This window comes from Trichechus manatus, unplaced genomic scaffold, assembly GCF_000243295.1.
Source record: "Trichechus manatus latirostris isolate Lorelei unplaced genomic scaffold, TriManLat1.0 scaffold00027, whole genome shotgun sequence".
In the NCBI taxonomy this organism is placed as follows: Eukaryota; Metazoa; Chordata; class Mammalia; order Sirenia; family Trichechidae; genus Trichechus; species Trichechus manatus.
This window is the reverse complement of record NW_004443963.1, coordinates 22,125,773-22,149,342: the sequence shown is the minus strand read 5'-3', so window position 1 is coordinate 22,149,342 and position 23,570 is coordinate 22,125,773. Positions and strand designations below refer to the sequence as shown.

At 46.1% G+C, this 23,570-nt stretch overlaps 1 protein-coding gene across 1 annotated transcript; it reads left to right on the top strand.

Annotated features, from left to right (window-relative positions):
* The first annotated feature begins 1,105 nt into the window (after positions 1-1,105).
* COPZ1 (COPI coat complex subunit zeta 1) lies at positions 1,106-18,923 on the top strand. Its single transcript, XM_004373938.2, has 9 exons — positions 1,106-1,176; positions 11,233-11,301; positions 12,593-12,674; positions 13,286-13,377; positions 14,540-14,595; positions 15,897-15,974; positions 16,125-16,176; positions 17,394-17,432; positions 18,525-18,923. The coding sequence occupies exons 1-9, from the start codon at positions 1,159-1,161 to the stop codon at positions 18,570-18,572; spliced, it is 534 nt and encodes a 177-aa protein (XP_004373995.1). The 5' UTR covers positions 1,106-1,158; the 3' UTR covers positions 18,573-18,923.
* The last annotated feature ends 4,647 nt before the right edge of the window (positions 18,924-23,570 follow it).

Here is a 23,570-nt window from a genome sequence, read left to right as displayed (position 1 = left end):
CATAGTACGTATTAGCTCTGTAGTTTTGTGTTTTTTTTCTTCTCTCTTAGGTCCTATGACTCTACTCCAAAACAACTAGAAAAACTCTTGGGTGGGTCCAGACTGTCTTCTTGGATGTATTCCAAAGACATAATTGTCAGAGGTGAAAAACAATAATCCCTTTAGGAATAACATGAGATAATGAAAAGTGTCTCTGATCTAAGACGGTCAGAGACCAGGGAACCAAGAGATAGGGGAAAGTCAAACTTCATCAAAACCCTTCCCCATTGTGAAATCTCTGTACTCAGTAAACTTCTCTTTTCTCATTTTGCAATGACTTGTCCTTACTGGAAAATAGCAGACCCTGCTCCCCATATCATCCCTTATCCTGGTCCCTTTACCCCTTTGTCCCTCCTCCTCTCTCCTTTCTGGTCTCCAAAGCACTAACATTCCGTTTCATGTCAGGCTAGAGAAAAACCTTTAGAAACTCACTAGCTTCTTGTCCTTCCCTGGGCCTAGCAAAGCCTGGGACTATCTTTTGGGGAGACTGTTACTGTGGTGATCAACTCCTGTCGCCATGGTTCATCTAGTTAACACGCTGGGCATCTCGTCTGCACAGTCTGTGGTTGTGCAGACGTTCTACGATGTCGCTGAAGTGACCTGACGGAGCTTGTCTGTGTGTGGAGAGGGAAGAGCTGGCTGTGGTCGTCACAGCAACACAAGGGGGGGCGGGCATCACAGGGATTAGGCCAGCATTCCGGCAGAAACTGCCAGGGTTAAGGGATAAGGGGAGCATAGCGCCCCCTATGAGGAGTGCGGATTAAAATGTCTAAAGCTGTCGGCCGGTATCACGTGACCTTGGCCTACCAATTGAAAGTGAATAATCGCTTCCTCTGTTCCCCATGGAAACAACCCCGCCTCACTGACCCTCGCGCCCTAGTCAGTCGCGTGATTTGGGCATTTTATTGAGTGTTCAAATTGACAATCAAATGCCTGCGCCTTCTGACTGGACACCTTGCTTCTGCTAAGAAACTTAGTGCAGTGACTGGTCAATAGAGCAAAAGCTGGCATTCGGTAGTCCAATGAGTCTTAACCTGGGCGGAGTTTAATGGGGACGTAGGGCCAATCAGCGGCGCCGTTGCTTTTGAGGCTCCACGTCTGCACCAGCTGCGGGGCAAGATGGAGGCGCTGATTTTGGTAGGAGCCGGAGGGGCGGCGGAGATGCTGCAGTGTCCAGAGGGGCCGGGAGTCGGGGTTCAGCCCGACTGAGAGGGAGGAGAAGGGGGACTTCCGGGTAATTCTCGGGTACCGAAGGTTCTTGCGGCTCTGGAATGAGTATGTGGCCTACTGCAGGAGCTAAAGCCTCGGATTCAAGTAGGAAGCCCTGCCGGAAAGCAAGCATAGAGTTGGTGGAAAGTTGAGGGAAGCACATGGAGTCCTTAGGATACATAGAATTACAAGCGTACTGGATTGGAGTCCTTCAGGTTCCCCCTGATTCTTAGCATCGCCTCCTAATTTGAGTTTTCTCAAATCTCCAAACTCGACCCAGATTTTAGGACCAGAGTGCAGGTGTTTTGTCTCTTCCTGATGATGATTGTCAGAGTTTGACTCTTCATCGCCTGTCACATTTCTTCAAAAACTTATTTTTCTCCTTACATCGGTTTCCCGTTAATCCCTCTTGTATATGTTTGTCATGATAAAGAATCATTGTTCCATCAAAGTTCTGTAATACAGTACTTGATAGAGTTAGCATAGACTGTGCAGTGTTTTTCTAGACTCCTTATTCTTTTCTTCTCTTCCCTCCCTATTTAGACTTTAGGAACTTTTATTGTAGGATCTGATATGCTGACTCCCCCTTCTGGCAATATGAGAATTTGGGTGGCTAAAGGGGTGTATTAGCCCCTTGGTTCATAAGATCCATTTTGCTTGTTTAAATGAATAAATTACTTGAGTTGAATTCTTGCCCTCTTTCCAGAGCAGCTTTTCTTGTCTTTTCCTTTTGACCTAATACACATAACACACCTAGATCCTCATCAGATAAAAATGACTAACAGGTTTCAATTCCCCTCTTTCAAAATGGCAAAGAGAGAGATAATTTTTTCTCATCATCTGGGTTGGCCAAGTGTAGATAGAAAACTTAAATTACAAGGTAGTTTTTAATATATCCTGTTTCCAGGCAGTTACCCAGTATTCTTAACCAGTTAACAGAGTTAGGATAGATGCTAGGGAATTGATTTCTTTGGAAGATTTGGGGAATTTTTAGACTCCTCTACTCCTGTTTAGAAGGAAGCCTGCTTGCAGATAAAGGAGTGAGGGAGATGATACTTGGGGAGCGTTTTTAACAAGGCGCGTGGGTCTCTGTGTAATGCTGAATCGAGTGAGTTCTGTGTGCAAGTCTTTGTCACATTTTCTCTTATCTCAGCTTCCTGTTCCTGCTTCTGCAATGAAGTCTCTTTCAACCCACTTCTTCCTTATAGCCAATTAAATACCTAAGATGCTGCATTCATAGTATCTCTGCTGACTTGGTTAGGTACCCCTGAACTTTGGTTTAAAAACTATGTTGTAGTCGATTCTGACTCATGGCGACCTTGTGTATGTATAGATAATGATTCCTTATTATGAGGAGCCTATGTAATAGGATTTGGAGAAACCGAAGTATAGGGAAAAGGGCTTGCTCAAGAAGGCACAATGTCGGATCAGAATTAGGTTAGATTTTTCTTTTCTCAGCCTCCTAGACCAAGCTTCTCTCTGATGTTACTGAGTTTCTCTCATCATGGGCTTTCTACTTCTTTATGGAAAATTATCCTTTCAGCCATCAGTTATATAAACCTTTGGATGGGGGCAGAGCACCGACAGGTATCAATTGCTGTACTATACTGGCCGCCAGAGTTCTTAGGATGTTAAATGTGTTTCCAACATTTTTTTGCTCTTTACATTTTAATTTATTTTGATCTGCCAATTAAAAATGCATGTACTTTATCCCCATCCTTCTAGCCTTTCTCATCTGGAGTCTCATGAGGGAATTAATCCATGATGCTTTCAGACATCTGTTGTAAAATGAATCAGCTTTTTCCTCAGCATCCAGAATGGCATTAGTTATGTACCATCCTTGGGAGAAATGAAAAAAATAAGTTACTTAAGTAATTTTTGTGTGGTCTGTGCTTAAGATGAGGAACCCTAGTTGAGAATCAGGTGATATTTCCTAAATCCCTGTTCTTACCTCACTACCCTCACATACTGGCCCACCAAGTTTAGCTCCATTTTATTAAGAGTCGGAGCCCTGATGGTGCAGTTGTTAAGCTCTCAGCTGGTAACCAAAAAGTCGAACCGACCAGCCACTCCGAGGGAGAAAGATGTGGCAATCTGCTTCTGTAAAGATTTACAGCCTTGGAAACCCTATAGGGCCGTTCTACTCTGTCCTACAGGGTCGCTATGGGTCGGAATCAACTCGACAGCAGTGAGTGGGTATTAAGAATCACCCTTCTTCGCTGCTCCTTTTTATCTCATTGCCTCTTCTGTCTACTCAGCATCATCTCCTAATTCTTAGGTGGCCATCTTGATTATGAAAAGAATGAGGAATCTCTGGATTTCACCTTAGATCTCTACTGAACTAAAGCGTTTACTCTACCTGGATAATATTTGACAAGCCACTCCTTAGGGCAGATGCCTAACAAAGTTCTTTTAGGTTTCCTACCTTCACATTTTATTTCCTGGTTTGGTTGGACCTCTGGGGAAATCTCATCAGACCACGTTCTTCAATCCTCACCTCACCTCTACAAGGCACGCAGAGAAGGGAAGGGTAAGCTAGAGATAGTCAAGAAGAACCATCTATCAAAATTTGCTCTGATTATGGGAATTTCTAAATACCAAAAAGTGTCTTTCATTTAGGTGCTTTAGAGCGGGTCACATATGTTTTTTGAATTAAGTAATCTAGGCGTAGCTTCCAAGCCGATTTGTCTAATCTTTCTCAGGTCTCCTTGTAGTTTCTAAGGAAAGAGACCTTTATCTTCCTCAGTTCCTAGTGTTTAATAATAATGCTCCCAACCTGCATTTTTGGACTCAGCTTCATATCTCATGCTGTTTCTGCTGATTCTCCCCTTTTCATTTGTGAATGGAGAGGGATCTCAGTAGGTCGCTATTCTCCATTAATAAGTTATGGAATCTTAAAGATCAGTGACTTATCTTCTTCCCTCCTTCCGCCTTTACCCTTTTTCCTCAAGGCTGAATTACTCTAGCAGTCTAGATCCTTCAATCTTTCTTCATAGGTTTTATTTTTCCTGATCCTCTCTGGATAAGGAGCCCTGGTGGCACAATGGTGAAGCACTTGGCTGTTAACCACAGGTCGGTGGTTGGAACCTACACATTGGCTCTGTAGGAGAAAAGACCTGATGATCTGCTTGCTCATGTAAAGATTACAGCCTAGGAAACCCTGTGCGGCAGTTCTGCTCTGTCACATTGGGTCACTATGAGTCAGAATCAACTCGATGGCACACAACAACAATCCTCTCTGGATTCACTTTATGACTGCTTTTCCAGTGCTTTACAGACTAGACTTCTAATTCTATCTTCTCCTCTTAATAACATTTCTATCCTAAAACAGTGACCAAATCCCAAATTCTAAGCCTCATTAAAAAATTAGACCATACAAAGTGCACCGGATATTTGTATATATGGAGAAGGAAACTATGTAGAATACAGCAATGACTCTTAAAGGTTGATGTTGCTCCATGGCCTTTGCTTCCTGAATCATCTTAATGGGGCTTTTGTTAAATTCCTTTGGCACTAACAGTAGAGATACTTGGCCTAAATGCCCCCTCCCCCTGCTGTAGGCAAAGGTATCAATTACATTAAGCCCCCAAAGCACTCCCATCTCATTCCTGGCAGTCCCCCGTGCCCCTCTCACAGCTGCGTCCTTGCTGGTGCCTGGCCCCTCCATTTCGTTAGGAGAAGCAATCTTGTTCCTGCACTGTGGAGATATATTTCTCAGCTAGGGCGCAAGCAGTGCCAGCACTGCCCCCGGTGAGGTCCCTGGTAGCCATAAAAATTTTTATTGTGATTATGTTGGTGTCGGGGTGTCCATCTGGGTTATTGCACACCTAGTTTAATTGATTGAAGTTTAATTTATTGACACTTCAAATTAAATGATCAGAATAAACTGTGCTATTACTCTGGCCAGCTTGTTTTAATGGTTGATTGCTGGAAGCAGACCTCGGCTTGAACTAAAACCCCCAAAGAGCAATTGACGCTGCTTCTAACTCTCCCCATGTCTTGCCCTCCAAGAAGACCTCGTTATAGATTTCCGACGTATTTATATATGTTTTTTCCCTCTCCTTCACAGTGGTGGGAAAGAGTTGGTCCCCGGCAAGGTATAAATTATTTCAGAGGTCTAGGGGAGCTGTCACATGGTCAAAAGAGGTGGAGGGGGCCTCCATGTGCAGAAAGCCAGACCCTTGAGAAGTCAGGTCTTCCCTAGGAGGCAGCGGATGAATGCAGTTATCTAGATATTTGAGTGAGCCTAGTGGCTTTATGGCAGATTTAGGGTCTTTTTCATCTAGATAGTTGCTACTGTTTTTTACTTTGTCAACATGACTTGGTTAGAGTCACGATATTGACAAGAAAACTAGTTGTGGAAAGAGGAACTAAAGGAGGCAAAGGATGGAACAGGAGGAAAGAATCAGTGCCTACCTAATCACTTCTGCTATAGGAATTAGGAAAGGGAGGCAGAATGCCCACAGGCAGTTGATGAAGATGGATTGGGAGGCTGAGTCCATGCACATTATAAGATGGCTGCACTGGCAGGGGCCCTCTTCACAATGTTCTGCCCTGCCTCCCGCAATTCTGGGCAGATTAGGCTTTCTCTCAAATCAGATTGATTAGAGGGAGCTCTCCTGTCCCTAGATTCCCTAGCCTCTGTCACCTCTTCTGGTGTTTTAACCGCCCCCCTCCCCAGATCTCTTCAAAAAGTCCTTCCTGTTGTCTGAAGTCTTATATGCCACAGCTGAAGCCTGTGTCTCCTTATTTGGCTTTTTTATTTTCCCCACTATCAAGGCAGATATCCTCATTCATAGCCAGTTGACCTGGATAGCTCTACCAGTTTTCTTGTACTTCTTTTCTACTGTCAGGTTTTCAGAGAGAGACTAGATGGAACCAAGGGGAGGAGGGTAGTAATCCTCCCACAGGGGTTGATTTGGGGGAGCAAATAGACTGAAAGATGAACACAGAGGCTGTTAGTTCAGTCTTTCAGAGACTTTTTTTTTCTTTTCAGGAACAGGGATTGGGAGAGGCATAGATCATACAAATCATGACCAAGGGCACATAAGAAATGGATCCAGCTCCATTTGATTTTTCCCTTTGCTTTCCCTTTGAATGTGAGCCCCTGGATCACCAAGCTGGAAAGGCGGGAACTTCTAATGTTGCTCTAGGCCTCAGGGTGTGGAGTGCAGTCGATTTGTTACTTGTTCATCTCTCTTCCCAGCAGTGCTGCTTTGTCCCCTCATTTCCAGTGATTCTTTGCACTTTCTTGATAGTTGAAGAATTAGGGACTCTGTGATTCCTGGGCAACAAGTTCTCCAGCAGACAGGCTTTCTGAATTTTAAGGAAGGGCCTGAGACTTTGCATTCCTGAAGAGCTTGGGGCCTGGTTGTCTCTGTCCTGCCCATCTCAAAGCCACCAGATTCAGCCATTGAAAGCTGGAGGGGTGTGGTGCTCACCTTTGCTCCCCCTGCTGGTTGTGTTAGTTTTTTCAATCATATTCATTAATTTATGAAGGCTGCACACATACTTACTGAAGTCATTACTAGGTGCCAGGTAAAGGAGAGGGAGTGGGGTGATTTGCAAAAGTGTCACTCATTTTCCTGTTTTTGCTCCCTCTCCCCATACTATCTTATTATCTTCAGAGAGACTCTCAGATTTAATTCTAAGCCCAGGTCTTTGAACTCCCGGAAGTCATCAAAAATTGTGAATGTGTATTTTTTGGGGAACAAAGGTCCATAGGTTTCATCAGCTTGTCAGAGGGGTCTTGTGTAATGCAAAAAACGTATTAATCTTAACCAGTCTAGGTCAGGCCTCATTTCTCTGATGAGTAAGCCAAGTCCCAGAGAAAGTAGTACTTCAGTTAATGGCTGAGCCAGACTATAATACAAATGTCTTGGGAGTTCAGAGACATTTTCTCTAGTTGCCTTATATGTAATGTAGGAATTCTTGGTGACAGTGCTTTCCATATTTCGCATCTGTGTCAGGTAGAGAGATTTTTTCTGGGTGGCACTTCTTGCCATTTGTTCTTTCATGTGTCTTCAGTCTCTTCCAGTGTTTGGTCTCGTGTTAGCTGGGTAATGCTTCGTGGTACCTGTGGCTTCTATTCTTTCCTTAGCCGTGCTTATTGAATCTAAGCAAACCCTTGGGTGGTATGTGAAAATTGCTGTTCTCTGTCAAAGACTTTAGCAAATTCTTTTCTTTTCGTCTGAAGTCCCTAAGCTTGTGGCTGACAAATTGGAGCCCTCAACCTCAGAGGAGCTCTTCATTTTAAAGAAGTTGGCACAGAGTCAGGGAGTGAAATACCTGCTTAGCTACGTGGAGCTGGGTGTAATATCTAGGAATTTCTCCTTCTAGTGTCTCTGACCTGTCTTGGTTTTACTTTATAAATAGAATTGAAGGAAGAGCATCTTGTTTTAGTGTCTAATTGATCAAGACGTATTGCCAGGGTACTGTCTCTCTTTTGGCATGGCTCTGAGGATTTCTTTAGAAGTAGGGAATGAAGAGCTCATCCAGATTTTTACTTGTGCTTTTTTTTTTTTTTGCTGTGTGGATAGCATCCTCTAACTCCGCAAAGTCTTCTTGTCCCCCCTCCAGCCCCAATGAACCAAATAAACAATTAGTCATAGCCCTCATATATCTTCTCTATCCGTTTCAGTCATTATTCCCCCAGTCATATTCTGGTGGCATAGCAGGATCTTACTCCCGAGTGTTCTCTTACTATATATATTGTGAACAGTCTTAATTCAGTGCTTTTTCAGAGCTCTCGTCTATTAGTTTGACTTACAAGATGCACAAATAGCTTTTATTCAGAGCTGCTTTTTTAGTATTTTTGCTAATAAGCCTTAGGAAGCTGCAGGGCAGTTGGAAGGCCCACAGGGGGCAGCACTAGGAATGATTCTCCTTTAGTCCTGTATGTGCTGGGGGAGAGGGTACTGGGAGATGTTGATGTTTTTCATCAGGCTTCAGAAGCCCCTGATTGAGATCAAAGACTCATTTTCTGCAGCCTAGTTGTTTATACAGTGTTGTTTTTGTTCTCCTGGGAGAATACATTCTAGTTTTTTTTGGATAATAAAAACATACATGAAAATCTGTCAGAGCCACCCAGTCTCCCACAAACCAGTCTGCCTACACATCATTTCCAGGCACCATTAGCATTTGAGGTGAAGTTCTGTTATACACTCAGGCTGTGGCTCTGTGAAAGTCAGTGCATCACAGAACTTTGTCTCGAAAGCTTTCTAGCAGCTACCCATTTGCGGGGTGGGAGGGAAGACACACCTTTTAAATCCTTTGAACATGGCCCTAAACTTGTAGAGTCTTTCTCAGTAATCATCATTTAATGTGTTACAAGGTCAAGCCTAGTCCATTGTCCTGGAAGCCTGTTTCTCAATCGCTGGGAGTTATTTATAAACTTGCCCTTTGCAAAAACTTAAAATGAAGTTACCTTAACAGTAATGGCTTCCAAGGCCTTTAAACTGGCTGGTTTTATGGCATGAGGGGAACTCCTGGCCCTCCCCATTCCTGAGAGGTGAGGGGACCCAGGTTGAGGTGGAACCAGCTGCAGTCAGGAGGTGGCAGGAGAAGTAAAGCAGAAGCTGCCTGCTCCAGCTCTAGCAGAGTGGAGTATTAAAGCAGTGTTTACACTCTTGCCTAAATTCTCAGCTTTATTTCGTGTGGTCCTTTCTTTGGAAGTTTGAAATGGCCAGCCTTGCCTGCCTTGGCCAGTCTTTTATTCTTCCAGGAAGAGCCAGTGAATCTTGGGATTTCTTGGACAGTGTCTCCTAGGAAGCCAGTGAAAAGAGCCAGATCCCAGGCATCTGTTTCTCTCTTTGCCAGCATGGCTATCTTAGGCACTTACATGCTGTTGGCCATGAAGGACATTACCTGACTCTCCCAGTGGGCTGGTGGCCATGAGGATTTTTCTTTCCTCTGGGTTCCCATTCCTTCCTAGGGATGCCATACTCTGGCTGTAAGAACCAGTTACCTGTGCCAGATCAATGCCCATTTTAAATCGTTGGGCAGCTCTCTAAGGTTGCTGTGAATGTGGGTAGAGGTGCAGAGCCAAAGAATTCCAAGGAAAAGTATTTCCTTCCCTATGGACTATTTTCCTTCTGTTAAGGAAATTTAATCCCATTGTTGTCCCCCTTTTGGTTAATTTAGGACTTAAGTTGCTATAGAACTGAGCCTGCTTTATGGGAAGATCTTTCTGTGGGGAATTAGGAGTTAAAGGAGGGCTGCTTCTGTTTGGGACCTTTTAGACTCTAGATGACATCCGTCTGCTAATCACAGAGTTCCTTAGCTTGAGAGGGGAGTTCCTCATGCCTTCTTTATTCCAGAGAGTAATGTTTATAGGGTGGGCATCTCTAAAGAGAATTTATCAGAGGAGAGACAAAGTTGGTAGTCATATACCCAATATGGCCACACCAGAAAATCCATCTATACATGGAAGTTTTCTTGTAAGAAAGTCCCCTAGATGCTTACTGCGTCAAGAAGTTTTTACTTTATTCTCAGACTTTTATTTTTGATTTAGCAAATATTGAGAGTTTAGTATATGTCAAATACTGTTGTAGACACTTGGGATAAATCAGTGAACAAAACACAAAAATTGCTGCCCTCAAATTCAAGTGGGAAAGCTTAACATTCTCCGTAACCTTGTTGTCAAAAGACTGGGTTCCCTTCACTCCCATTCTCAACTCTACCTGAGCTAGGGTTGGTTCTTCACAGGGGACCATAAACCTGGAGCCCTGTGGGAGAGTTTATCTTTTCACAGGCTGCAGTTTTCTGGAACATTGGCAATGATTCTTTTCCTCCTCATCCTTCAGTCTTTGTTGAGACGTACTTGGAGAATTGTGTTTGGCCACTGTGAGTACTGTGGGTTTCCTAAATAAGACCAGGAAAGACAGGTAGCAGAGCAACAGCCTTGTTTCCTAGCACAGGGCTATCAATGGTGAGTAATGTTATTAGAAAGGAATGTGAGGCTAGAAACTCCTTCCATACACATACTACTACCTCCTTTTTCTTCCCTTCTTTCCTATTCTAGTTAGCTGGTTCTCTAGAAGTTGCAAAGAGAGAGGAGAAAGAGCATCAGGCCACCACAGCTTTTGCAAAATGATATGCTTGTAATTGAGGAAGGGAATTGTTTGAGTGTAACCATCAAGGTTAAGGCTGCAGTTCCTTCACAAGAGCCAGTGTCCTCAAAGTTTTTTCTTGGTAGTAAAAAAGAAAACCCCCCTCCTGCTCACTATCTCCAGGCCCCAAAGTGTTTCTCAGATAGATCCTCTTCTCACTGCTTCTTAACTTTCCCAATATTCAGGTCGGTGTTTGTCCCAGGAAGTTATGTGGTTGGGGGTGTAGTGGAGGAATTGGGATTATTAGAAGATGAACGTCTCACTGGATCGCATTCAGAACTGGTGTGTGTGTGCGCGCGCGTGTGTGTGCATGTGCATGTGCGCGCGTGTGTGCTTGTGTGTACACACATGCAGTTCCCTCTGCTCAGTGTATGGGTGATTTAGGGAAGGCTTGCTTTATGCCCCTGCATTGCTGCTGCACTGGGACTGCAGAAACATCCAAGTACATTTGGGCATTCAACCCTGTTTTCAAATGGCCTTGTGCGGTGCCTGTTAATTAATCTGGTCACGTTTCCTACCCACCTGTACATGGGAGCCCAGGGAGGGAGGGTAATTTGGAAAATAACTGTGGTATAATACTTGGAAATAACAGTATGACCCACCTTGATTAAGCCCTCTGTGAGTCTGGCTCAGATAAACTTTCTCTGATGCTGCTTTGGAGACCTTTGTTCAGGTGCCCCCTCCTTCGATTCAGTTCACTCACCCCTTGATCGTGCTCGGTGGGAAATGTTAAAATCTAACCAGATTGGAGTAGTGGACATAGAGAAGCCCCACTATGTCCCCTTGTAGCCCCAGTGGGACTGAGGGGAAGGCATCTGGTTTTCCAGTGGTGGTGGGAGTTTTCAGAACTGAAGGTGTGTTCGTATCTCTTCAGGAACCCTCCCTGTATACTGTCAAAGCCATCCTGATTCTGGACAATGATGGAGATCGACTTTTTGCCAAGGTGAGATTCCCTTTCAAGTTAGTTTAGGAGTAGGACAAAGACTTGCCCAAGGTTTGAATCTTGGGACTGACCCTGTTAATTCATATTCCTTGATACTATGATTTTGAAGATTCTTCCATCTTACTTTGACTACTGCAGATAAAATCTGAGCTGCTTTTGTCCCTTAGTTACCCTGTTTCCCTGCTTGCTGTCTTCAGACTTTGGCCTCCTTTGTTATCTGTATGAGAGCAGGGAAAGCTTCAGGGTCTTGGTTCCTGAACAAAGCAGTGCCTAGACATGAGAAGCAGTCTTCCCATGCCCATCACTCCTGTTGCTTTCCCTCCTGCCTTATCACCCTGCCTGGGTTTTTCCAGGAAACTCTTTTGCAGGTCCAAGGTTCCAGCCCTGGGTCTGCAGTCACCATCAAGCTTGTTCCTGACTTCCCCAGTGTGATGTTTCTAACTTTGGGTCTTTTGAAAAGAGGAGAAAGGACACCCCTCTTCTCAGTCTCTCTGTATTCCCCCCGTCCTGTAGAAATTTCTTCTATCCCTAGTGTGTTAACTCCAGGCGAGCATAGCATAAATCAATCAGCAGGTAGAGATTAGTTTAGAATTCACCAGCTGTTCCTCCCTGTAATTGGATGTAACTATGCAGGACACCTTTTGAAACAGTTATCCAGTTACTAAATGCCAGACCTGTCATAGGTCTTCAGCTGACTGCTACGGATTAGCCCCTAAAGAGCAGAGCGATTTAGCAGCCTGCATCTCCGCCCCCTTGCCAAGGAGAGCTTGGGAGTGGGCTCAGCAATGTGCTACATTGCCTCCTGCTTCTTTCCACAGAGGTAAGATATGAGAGCACAGGGCAGGGTTTTGCAGCCTTTCCACATTCCTCAGCTTCATACAGTAAGTGAGAGTCTGAAAGAAACGTTCTGCACTCCTGGTGCCTTTTGTGTTCACTGGCACTGCTCCCTAATACGGGGTAGCTCCTAGGAAGCACTTGTTGAGAATGGCCTCAGGAGAACTCTCCTAGAATGCAGATGGGAGCAGAGCCTCCTTGTAGGGCTCATAGGTCTCTTGCTCTCACATAGTGTTAGGAGTGTTAAGTGAGGGACCTTTAAAAAAAATTTTTTTATAATAGATTACTTATTGCCCATTCCTTGCTTCTGCAGTCCTTCCTTCTTCATGTTCATATTTATCCTTTGCCCCATGCCTTGAAGGAGAGAAATCCAAGATCCCAGGACAAAACACAGACACTAAGCATTCTGGGCTCCCAGCTCTAATGACCCAACCCTGTCTCCTTTCCCTCTGACCAGTACTATGACGACACCTACCCCAGTGTCAAGGAGCAAAAGGCCTTTGAGAAGAACATTTTCAACAAGACTCATCGGACTGACAGTAGGTCATTTTCCTTTCACTACTCCCTGTGTTGGGAGAACCATGCTGGGAAGGAGGTTGGTGATAAGACTACGAAGAAAGGATAAAATGACTCTGCCTCCTTTTTTCCTTTTTTTCCTCCTCCCCTCATATAATAAACTCTTCAGAAATGTAATGGGGAGGTGAGTGTACCTCACGCGGGAATACCGTGCTGGAAGGTTGGCTGTTAGCTACCTGTCTAGTCCCTGGATTTATGAGCCTCACTTGACAAATTTAACGGCAGCTCTGCTTATTGTACCACATCCATTAGGGCAGGTAAATGGAAGTCTGTAAAGGTGACCGCTCTGCGTTTTCACCTCCGAAAGATCGACTAGTATCCTGTCTCATATACAAGGAGGGAAATAAGGGGTGGTGGGGGGAGTAGAGGAGAAGATACATTTAGACTCCCCCAAGTTTATATATCTTTTTTGCTCCCTCCAGAAAACAAAAAAGCAGGCCAACTTTGGACTTTGGGGGTCATTACAACCCATTTTACCTCAGCCCAAAACAGCTAGATACCAGGAGTTCATGGTAACTCCTTCTATCCTACCTCCTTATCTCAGGCCACCCACTGTTTCCACCTTTCTCCCCAGGTGAAATTGCCCTCTTGGAAGGCCTGACAGTGGTATACAAAAGCAGTATCGATCTCTATTTCTATGTGATTGGCAGCTCCTATGAAAATGAGGTAAGCATTCCCACCCTCTCTGATTTCACTTCCGAAACCACAGGCACTGGGCCCTAGAATGCCTTGTCCCTCTGACGTCTGGTTAGTCTAAGGAAGTTGTCAGAGATCCCTGCCAGCCTCACAAACATGGCCCAGCAAATAAACCAGCCTAGAAAGGAAGTTTTCCCAGATTTATCTTTCATCTCCATGTAGGAGATACTATATATGTTTTAATGCATACTAACATGTTAGTATCCATGTCCTTCTTGGGTAGTGTTATTTTCTAAGATGCATTTCTGAGGTGTGGGCAAGGTTGGGGAGATGCCTGCTATTACTATGAAGGATCCACACCTGACCAAGCTTGAGCCAGTTAGCTAATACTCTGGGTTATGCTGAAGCCATACATTTCGAATGGGTCACTTGAGAAGGCTGTGAATGTAGTACTTACCTGCTTATATGCATGAAAAGCTATTTACTTCAGGTAGCAACTTCTGGGAGAGTAGGTAAGTGAAAGTAAGCATTCCTACCTCCAGATTATTTGAAGCAAAAGTTTGAGGGAACCAGCTCTTACTGAGCTCTTATTACTGCCATAAGAACATTGTTTAAGTACATTTTTATTTAAACCTTGCAACACTTCTATGAGTTATATCATTAGTACCTTGGTTTTACAGGGAACCATATGAAATTAATTGTATTTGACCATTGTTGAACTATGAAAGTGGTAATTTCATGTGGTTCCACCTAATAACTTTTCCAGGGTCACACATCTAGACAATGGCTCAGTGAGGACTCAAACCCAAATCTGTCTTGACTCCAGAGCCCATGCTCTTTCCATTCACTCTGCTGCTTTCCTCTAACCTCAGCTATTGCTTGGTTGACTTCTCTACCGAAGACATTAGGTAACACATACATAGTTGGTAAAGACATGTAGAGAACTGTGACATGAAAGTTCTGTTTGAACATTCTGGCAAAAAGAGACCTCACATTTTGGTATTGTGTAGTGGAATAATTTCTGTGAGAAACCACAGATCCTGTTTTGCTGTCACTTCCACCTTATGCTTTTGGTTCTTTGTGAAAGCCTGTGCCTTTTGATGCTTAATAAATAAATTAGAGGGTTTTGCTTTCAGGTAGTTTCTTTCAGGGCCTTGAACCTTATTCTTTTGCTTTCTGTATCTCCCAACAGCTTATGCTCATGGCTGTTCTGAACTGCCTCTTCGATTCATTGAGCCAGATGCTAAGGTGAGGAGGCCATTCTTGATGTCAGTTTGGGAAACAAAGTAACTATTCTTCAGGACCTAGGGATTTGTGGAGGATCAGCAGAGGCTCTAGGGAATTGATTTAGTTTAAGAAGTTGGGCTTTTTACTTCAGTTATTCATACTGACAGGAAGGACTGGATGGAAAAAGCATGTCTTTCCCATGGAATAATTCTCCTACTAAGGAATGTGATTAGGAGGGAGTAGAATCTTCACCTCTGTGTCTACTCTTGTATTCCCCAGTGACTCTGTCAAAGTTCTAAGAAGCACCTTCAAGGTGCTTTCTTTGGCTTCATTCTTTACATTAGAGGTAGGGAAGAGGCAAGCATAGGGAAATGTCCCAGATGAAATATCAGTCCCTAGGAATGGAGGCTACAGTCCAAACTTTTCTAGCCCTTAATTTTTCCCTGCTGTAGAACGGGGTCCAGTCCTCCCCTTCTGCCTCCCAGAAGCCCTCTGGTCCTCATGTACATGGGCAGTAGAAGAGATATAAGATACTTTTCTTGAAAACACCCATGGCTCTGAACTTCATTTCCCCAGAAGTGAACCCAGTAGAGATAGCCATCCGGAGCAGAGCAGCAGGTGCTCTCAGCCCCACAAAATCAGCAGGATGAATGGCTCAGATTTCCTCAGGAAGGGGATGTTTATTTCTGAGCCAGGTGAATGTATAGACTTTGTTTTGGGTGATCTAGTGAAGGAGTCAAACTGACAGATGTTACTGTCCACGTGCACCAACCACTGGATCTGAGGCTGGTGGATGAGGGTGCTGTTTATTCCTGGTTCCCTGACTGGGCTTCTTTTCAGGGCCTGAGCAGAGCTGGTGAGGAAGGGGGGTGAGGGGAAATGGAGAGAGACTTAGGTGGTTTGACAGTGCTTGATGCAAAGAGCTTGCCCTTAAGCATTCCCTACCTCTCACCACTTCCAGATTGAGTTTTAGCTTCGTGTATTTTTCCATTTTTCCACCCATTGATGTCAGTGTTTATGAGCATTGTCAGGCATAGCATCATGACAGGTAGGAAAGAAATAATAGATCTGGGTAATCAACCCTAAAACAGTTAGAAAATGGTTGTATTTTAAAAATCTGTTTCTGATCCTTCCTCAGCAAATAAGAGAGTAGGAAGGGATTTTGAGTGGATTTGAGGAAAAGTTCTTGACCCTAATTACTCCTTTGTCTGTGTGGTTGGTGGAGACATTTATTGGTCTAGTTTGGGACCCCCAACTCAGACAGTGTCCTAGGATTTCTTTTACACACAGGTTGGTTTTTCTCTTCTCTTGGGGCGGGTCAGGAAAAATGTAGAAAAGCGAGCTCTGCTGGAGAACATGGAAGGGCTCTTCTTGGCTGTGGATGAAATCGTGGATGGAGGGTGAGTTCTCTGCCCTGACTGCACCTCCCTGGGTCTCAGGTAAGGTGGTAGGGTAACTGCCAAGTGGGCTGAGTGGCCAGAGGCCCTGTCCTTCCAGTAAGTCGGTCCTTCAGGACACAGTGAACAGTGATCTCTTCTCTGTCTTTGTAGGGTGATCCTAGAGAGTGATCCTCAGCAAGTAGTACACCGGGTAGCATTAAGGGTAAGTAGGAGTGTGCTCTGCTGAACCCTCCATCTACTCACAAAACACCCTCCAGGGCTAGACCTGCTGAAAATGCTTTCTTAAATGCCTCAGAGGGTCAGGCTTACAGAATACAACCTTCTTCCCTTTCAAATTCTCGTTGTCCCGCCAAGAAGGGAAGCAGAAGGAACTTAGTTCTGCCCCTAACATGGTACTTAACGTCTCATAAAGTCTGTACAAATTGGACATTTAATACATCTTTATTGAATTAATTAATTAATTAAAAGAAACTTTCTGAAGGAACTTGAGGTGGGCTTATTCCGCCTTTGGGGATGGATCCTAGTCATCTGAGGCAGATGAATGTTGTCCTTATCTTTTAAAGTTTTATATAACTGGGGACAGCACCCCTCAATCAGATAGTACTTATTCATCAGAATGTGAGTCCTTTTTGGTGCTGGTAATATCAGAACAGGCCTCTGAGTCAGCCATAGAAGGCCCCAAGGCTGTTGGGGAGATGATGGTGGCTGTAGAGAGAGCTCCCCAGAAATTGTAGGGGTATAGAGATGTCTGAGCAAAGCAGATCTCCCCATTCACAGAATGTCCTGGCTCTGACCTCCATAGAGTGAAGGCTGACAGTGCCAGGTAATGGGAAATCTTCTCCCTTAACTGCTGTGGGCTCAATTTGCATAGTTTAATCTTCTCCTCTAACATATGTCTCTATGTGGCAAGAGAGAGGGTCCCCCCCCCCCACCAACCCCCCTTCCCCTTCTCAGGCTGCTGTTGCAGCAGTTTATTTCTTCAAATTAACATGCTGTCGTTACCCATCAGGCCTTGCGGGATCCATTAAACTACCTCTAGCTCCCCCTCATCCTTTCCCTAGCCATATTGATATTCAGGGAAGGTCTTCTCTGACTAGGGAATCAGGCCCCCACCTCCAAGTTGAGGGAGTTGAGGATCAGATAACTTGCTGATTACTTGCAGTGGAATACATCTTTTAAGTCCTCCTGCCTTAAAACAGAGGGATGGATGAAATGACTCTTTTTTGCTCACAGAGCCTCAGGCCAAGTGAAATTTTGACTGGATTATGGTAGTTCCTTCCCAGAAAGGACTGAGAAGTTCAGGGCCTCTGCCCTTTGCTTCAGTTTAAAGAGCCACCTCTTCTTTCTCCACTGCCAAACTCCAATTAGGTCTTACTTCAGCTTTCTCCCATGCTGAATGCCTGTCTCTCTGTGCCATAGGGTGAAGATGTCCCCCTTACGGAGCAGACTGTCTCTCAGGTATGGCTTTCTCCCCTCTTCCTGTCCAGATGGACTGGTCACTAAAGAGGCTAGAATTAGCAGTCCACCTCAACCCACCAAATCTGAATGGCACTAGAGACTGAAGACACATCTTCCTAGGCTCCCTTTTTTTCCAGAGAACCGGGACACATACAGTCAAATGTTTCCTTCCCACCCCCAATTCCTATCCCAGTTTCCTTTGAGCAGTGGCTGTCAGCCTTGCTCTGTACCCTTCAGACCCTCCCTGCCTGCTGCCTCATTCAGTGATTTATTCCCCAGCAGAGGCTTGCCTTAAGCAGATGGTCTGTGTGCACACACACTTGTACTCTCTCTCTTATTATTCAAATGAGGGCCAAGCTGGAATTGTGTATTCCAGAATATGCAGGTGTTGCAGATCCATCCTGCTACCTTGACTGCAGATAGATTGTCTACCTGAGTTGGGGGCAAGGGAGGGATTCTGTTTTCCACCCACTGGGAAATCTCACCAAGAAGTCCATCTGGATGTGGTACCTCCCTCCTTTTTAACATATGTCTAGTAACCCCCAGTTTTTTGTTTTTTTTTCTCCTGGGTATACCTCTTCTCTCTTCATTCCCCCAGTGGATTTGAATTTTTTTGGAATTTCCCAAATTGACAGTCCTCTAGGGCCTTAGTTTCTTCCCATCCCTCTACCCTTGGGGATTTTCTTTTTTTTTTTTTTAAATTGTGCTTTAAGTGAAAGTTGACAATTCAAATTAGTCTCTCATACAAAAATTTATACATACGTCGTTTTGTGACCCTACTTGCTCTCCCTATACTATGACAGCACACTCCTCCTTTCCACCCCGGATTTCCCATGTCCATTCAACCAGCTCCTGACTCTCTCTGCCTTCTCATCTCGCCTCCGGACAGGAGCTGCCCATTTAATATCATGTATCTACTTGAGCTAAGAAGCACACTCTCCACGAGTATCATTTTATGTCAGCCCTTGGGGATTTTCTATTCCCCATCTTCTAAGGACAGGGGAGGCAAGTGACGGGAAGGAGATCCCCAATCCCCATGCCCACCCTAGCCCCCCAGTCAGCCTCCCCACAATGCTGCCCTTGTCTCTGCAGGTGCTGCAGTCAGCCAAAGAACAGATCAAGTGGTCACTGCTTCGGTGAAGACCCCACTGTTCGTTTTTTCTCACCTCCCTCAAAACATCGCATGTCTACTGTGACTTCTCATCCAGTCCCCACCTGATGCTCTCAAGGTCATCTTGGGGATCACAAGGGATCCTTAAATCTCCATCCTGTCTGGTTGTGCCTCCCTACACACACACACACACTTTCCATTTTTCTCACTGTTCTTGCAGTCCTGGGAGTAAAGCTTCCACCAGACTTAGACACAGGACAGGGGAAACACTCTCTTCCTTTCTAGACTGGATTATTCTTCCATGCTCTCCTGTTGGCCATATTTTCTCCTCAACTTCTGTGCCCTATGCTGCAGCTACGCTTCAGATCAAAGCAGAAGAAGGAATGTGCTGAGTGTTTTCCTCCCTTTGCCTTTGCCAGGACTTCATCCCAGCAGCCATATGTCCAGCAAGGGGAGGGAGAGAGAGAGTTCTTTTCTGTAGAATGAATGGGGGTGGGGCAGGTGCATCCAGTCTCAGCCCCAGTCCCACTTACTGGCCTCAGCGTTTTCTCCCATTTCTTCTTACTGCTCTGTCTTCAGCCTTGGAAAAGAGATTGAGAACAGCTCACAGGGAGGGGACAGAGTAGAAGAAACAGTGAGTTTAACTTTATTGGATAAAGCTTATAAAATTCTGTATTTCAGACACAGCTGCATTCTCTATCCTGATCCTGGCTTATAGCTTCAAAACTGCTGTGGTCTTGAATGTTCATTGTGGGAGTGTCCATCTCTTGGTCCACTACCTTAACTGTCCACCTTTACTACCCGTGGGATCTTTTCCTGGCTTGTCCTGTCTGTGCTCTGGAGCAGAGCCAGTCCCTGGAACTAAAATTCCATTCTAGTCTTGGGAAGAAGAGTTTCTGCTCAGACCTGGGGAGGGGATGGAATTTATGACTTGGGCCTCTGGGCTGTCTCCCCCACATGCATTTCACTCCTCTGCCTTGAGTCTGCAGTCTCTGCTGCTTAACTCTATCCTGTGTCTGCCTGTGCTTCCATCTCACATCCAAGCTGTAGGTCTGGGTGCTGCTTCTGCCTGGGTTGTGGAGAAAGGTGTCCTTCGTAAACCTTTGGGATTTGGATTTCCCTAGAAAGATGGAGGATGGAACACCCACTCTTGGGTCTAATTTTCCCATTGTATCAAAACTTTCTTCCCACAAAAATATCTTACACAACCTTAAGACTTAAGGGTTCTCTGCTGCTCACTAATTGCCAGTTCTCTAAGACTGAAGTGGGCAGGTAACGGCATATTTGAGGGGGCATCTTTGTGTAAGAAATGTATGGAATCAGGAGATAGCCACCTTCATATACTACTCTGCTCAAAGAGGAATAAAACATTTCTTTTTCCAAACTGCCTTTGTGCGATGTTTTTGTTCCTCTCTTTTTGGCAATTGCTCCCGTTCCTCCACCACCACCACCCCACTCCCCATCTTATAATATTTCTTCCCTTCTACCTCAGAGACTCCCTCAGCATCCTCCCCCCATCCCTAATTTACGGGACTGTTTGCCTCCTTGGCATCTTTCAGTCCCCTCGCCTGGAAATTGGCGCCAGGGGTGGGGTGGGGATGGTATTTTCTCAGTGGGAGTCCCAGGGAACTGAGTTTCCCCCCTCACCACCTCCAAAGCCAGCTGCCTGCTCCCTCATCAGCCATTAGTAACCCAGAGACGCGCACCTGCGTGGGGGCTCTCCTCCAGCCCTGGCTCCCTTCCTACATCTCCCACTCCTGCTCTGAAACGGCACTGAGCGGGTTATTTATCTGAGCCAGTGCTGCTCCAGAAGGTCAGGACGGTGGTGTAAATAACCTCTTGCCATTTCCCCGTCCCTCCAGAGCCTGCTCCCCTCCCCTTCCTCCACCTTTATTCGTACAAATGAATGTGGCTGGGCTGGCGCAGAGCCTGGCCCTGCATCTTAATGGGGTGGTGAGCTCACAAGATGGATTTAGCTGGGGGTTTTATGGTTGCCGCGGCGACTGCAGAATGCTTTGGTTTTCTTTCTCCTTTCCTCTGCAGGATTTTAAGGAGGGGGGAGTGTGGGGAGCCTCCCTCTCCAATGCGATTTGAAGGTTCTCCGCAGTCACCTCTACTGCTCATAAAATGGGCCTGCAATTCCAGGATTAAGTAGGAGACCAAATTAGGACCTCAGGGAAGGATTAGGGACGGAAAAGTAACGAAGGTAATGGGCATGGGGAAGCCTCTCCAGCATCAGGGCATGAAACAGTTGTCCAGTCTTGCCTGTCTTTTCTATGAGAACCTGACAATTAAGTTCAGCAACCTGTGCCTAGGATCCCCCTCAGCAAATTTAAAAAGTTGGAGTACAGAGGGCTGGGTATCTTTGCCTTCGTGTGTCTGAGCTGGGGAGAAGCGGTGCCCAGCCTTAACCATTTTACCATTCTAATCTTGATACTCATCACCCAGCGTTGATCAGTGATAGTTCCGAGAGTGGAGTTCTGTTTAATCCCCAAATTTGGAATTCTCTGAGCTTGTTTCCCCAGCCTAACCTGGTTTGAACTTGCCCTGCCTTCTCTGTTTCCTACTAGGAATGGAACTCTGGTGTCCTGGCTTTCCCAGTCCCAGCCTGCAGTTTTCTTTCAGGCTATGAGCAAACCCATCCCCAGCACTGACTGAAGCAGAGACTGGAAGCAGTGTCTGATTATCTCCCTCCCTTAGCCAGTTTCTGCTGGATTCTGAGCCTCTGCCTTTTTTTCTGTTGTGAGCCTTTCTCTCTTCCCCAGGGGACCCTGGGAGGCCCCTCCTCCCCTCTCCCCCCTTTCCTCCCCTTTGGCTGGGAAAGTGACTGCAGCCTGAACTGTGCCAGACACCTGCCTGCCAGATGTGGCGATTCCCCATTCTTCTGCCTCCCTCCCAGTGTCTATCCTTTCCTCACCCCACTGAGCTCAGGCAGAGGGAGCCCCCCCATAGGGTGATTTAGTGCTGTAGCCTCTCTGCCTCAAGTGCCTCCCTCTAGCTCCTCTCCCTCCCCCTGGTGCGCATGCCCCCTCTTTTCTTACCATGTCCTGCAGCCAGCTTCCTGGTACTGCCTCCTCCCATTCCCACTCCCGGTATGCTGGACTGTAAGCCCCAGCTCCTGGACAGGGGAATGAATGGGGGGGCAGGGGTGACTGGCCTCTGTTTCACTCATGGGAGAGTACATCAGCAGGGCTGAGGACAGTGGCAGCCAGAGCTGATGTCATTTAACTTGGGGAGGAGAAGAAGTGGTAGGGAAGAGGGTGAGTGGGGAAGGGACCAGCACTCCAAAACTGCAGAGAAGAGGTCTCTGAGACCTTCCCAGGTAGGAGAGAGAGACGAGAAATGTGGCTTCATGGTGGGCATTGCATCTGTGTTTCTCTGTCCAGGTCTCCAGACCTTGTCTCTGGATCTGTGCCTCAAAGCTTCTCTTCTCACACTGACCCAAAACATATACTTAAAGGGAACCCTAAGTCCTTACCTTTTTCTCTTTAGTGTTTGTCCTTTTGTGTCTTCTCTCTAGTCATCTCTTTTCTTCCATTTCACCCCTCCTCCCTTAGTTGTGCTTCTGTCTCTGGTCACTTCCTGCCACAAGCCCTCCTGCACTCCCCCTTGCATACCATATCATAACCCAGTATGATCCCAGACCTCCTACCAAAGCAGGGACTCACTTAGAGCCTCTTTGCTCCTTCCTATCCTTCCTTGCAACCTGATGCCTGGAGGTACCCCTGGGCCAGAGCAGAAGGCCTGGAGTGAGAGTGAAGAGGAGGAACGAATGGCTGGGCCATTCCATGGGAGTAGCAGAGACAGGGCCGATGGGGAGTCCAAGGGAGTGGGAGAAGGGGGAGGAGGGACAGGAAGATGGAAAGAGAAACACAAGGCTAGAGAAAAGTGACTGAGAGACAAAGAGGCAGAGATTGAGGGTTAGCAGAAAGCGAGAATGACAAACTGGGAGGGTGAGAGATACGGACACCAAGGATAAGGCTGGGAGCAGAGAAAACGCAGCAGGAGATAGAGGCAAGGGAGTCACAGCAAAAGAAGGCTGCTGGGGAGCAGCCAGGCAAGAGGCAGGCTGGCTTTCCAGGGCTCTCACTGGTGCTGATGGTCCATAAATTTTGTGTGTGTGTGTGTGTGTGTGTGTGTGTGTGGTGCGCACAGGGGCACACGTGTGTAGGGGTCTGTGGTGGGATTAGGGATAACACCCACAACATTCTCATTCTCCCATTTCCTTCAGCAGTCTTCTTCCCTGAAGCACCTTACTCCAACTTCCCATCTCCCAGCATTTCTGATGCTCCAGCGGCCATTCCCAAGGTGTGTTTCCACATCTTCTTAGGAATCCTGGCTTTCTGATTTAGAATGCTGGTCTGCTGGAATGTGCAGCTAGGATCCATGCAATCAAGAGGCCGATTCCCTAACTGCCCACCCCCAATGCCTGCCCACCAGCTGCTCCTGTCCATCTCCTCCCACTCTCCTTGTATCTTCCCCTCCTCCACACTGACCCCGCCCCCAGCCTCTGACCCCCAGCCTGCCTGGGGCCCAGGTCTGGAAGGGGAGACAAAGACAGGATTTATAGCTGGTATAGAGAAGCAGCCAGAGCCCAGGGCTGAGGGCAATGGCTGACCTCTCGCTGGAAAGGGAGGGAGCACTGGGCCGGATGCTGGGAGTCTGGAAGCCTGGGTTCTAGCAGCCCTTGCTCACAACCCCCACCTTTTCCCACTCCAGCCTTGCTCTCCCTGTTGTCCCTGAAGACCTAGGAAACAGAAAAGAGAATGGTCCTGAGGTGATTCTAGGCCTCTGAAGGGAAGCCTGGGAGGAGGGGAGAGATGAGATTGATGTCTTAGGGTCATTATCTTATGGATACTGAGGAGGGCTCAGGAACCAGGGGGCACTTGGACACCAGGTGTTTCTAGGACTAGGAAGGGGATCAGGTCTAGCACTACAACAGATGAGCTTGAGAGGGATTTCCCTCTGATATAGAGAGGGACTTCCAAAGAACAGGCTCTGACTGCCAACAGAGAGAGATAGGGTGA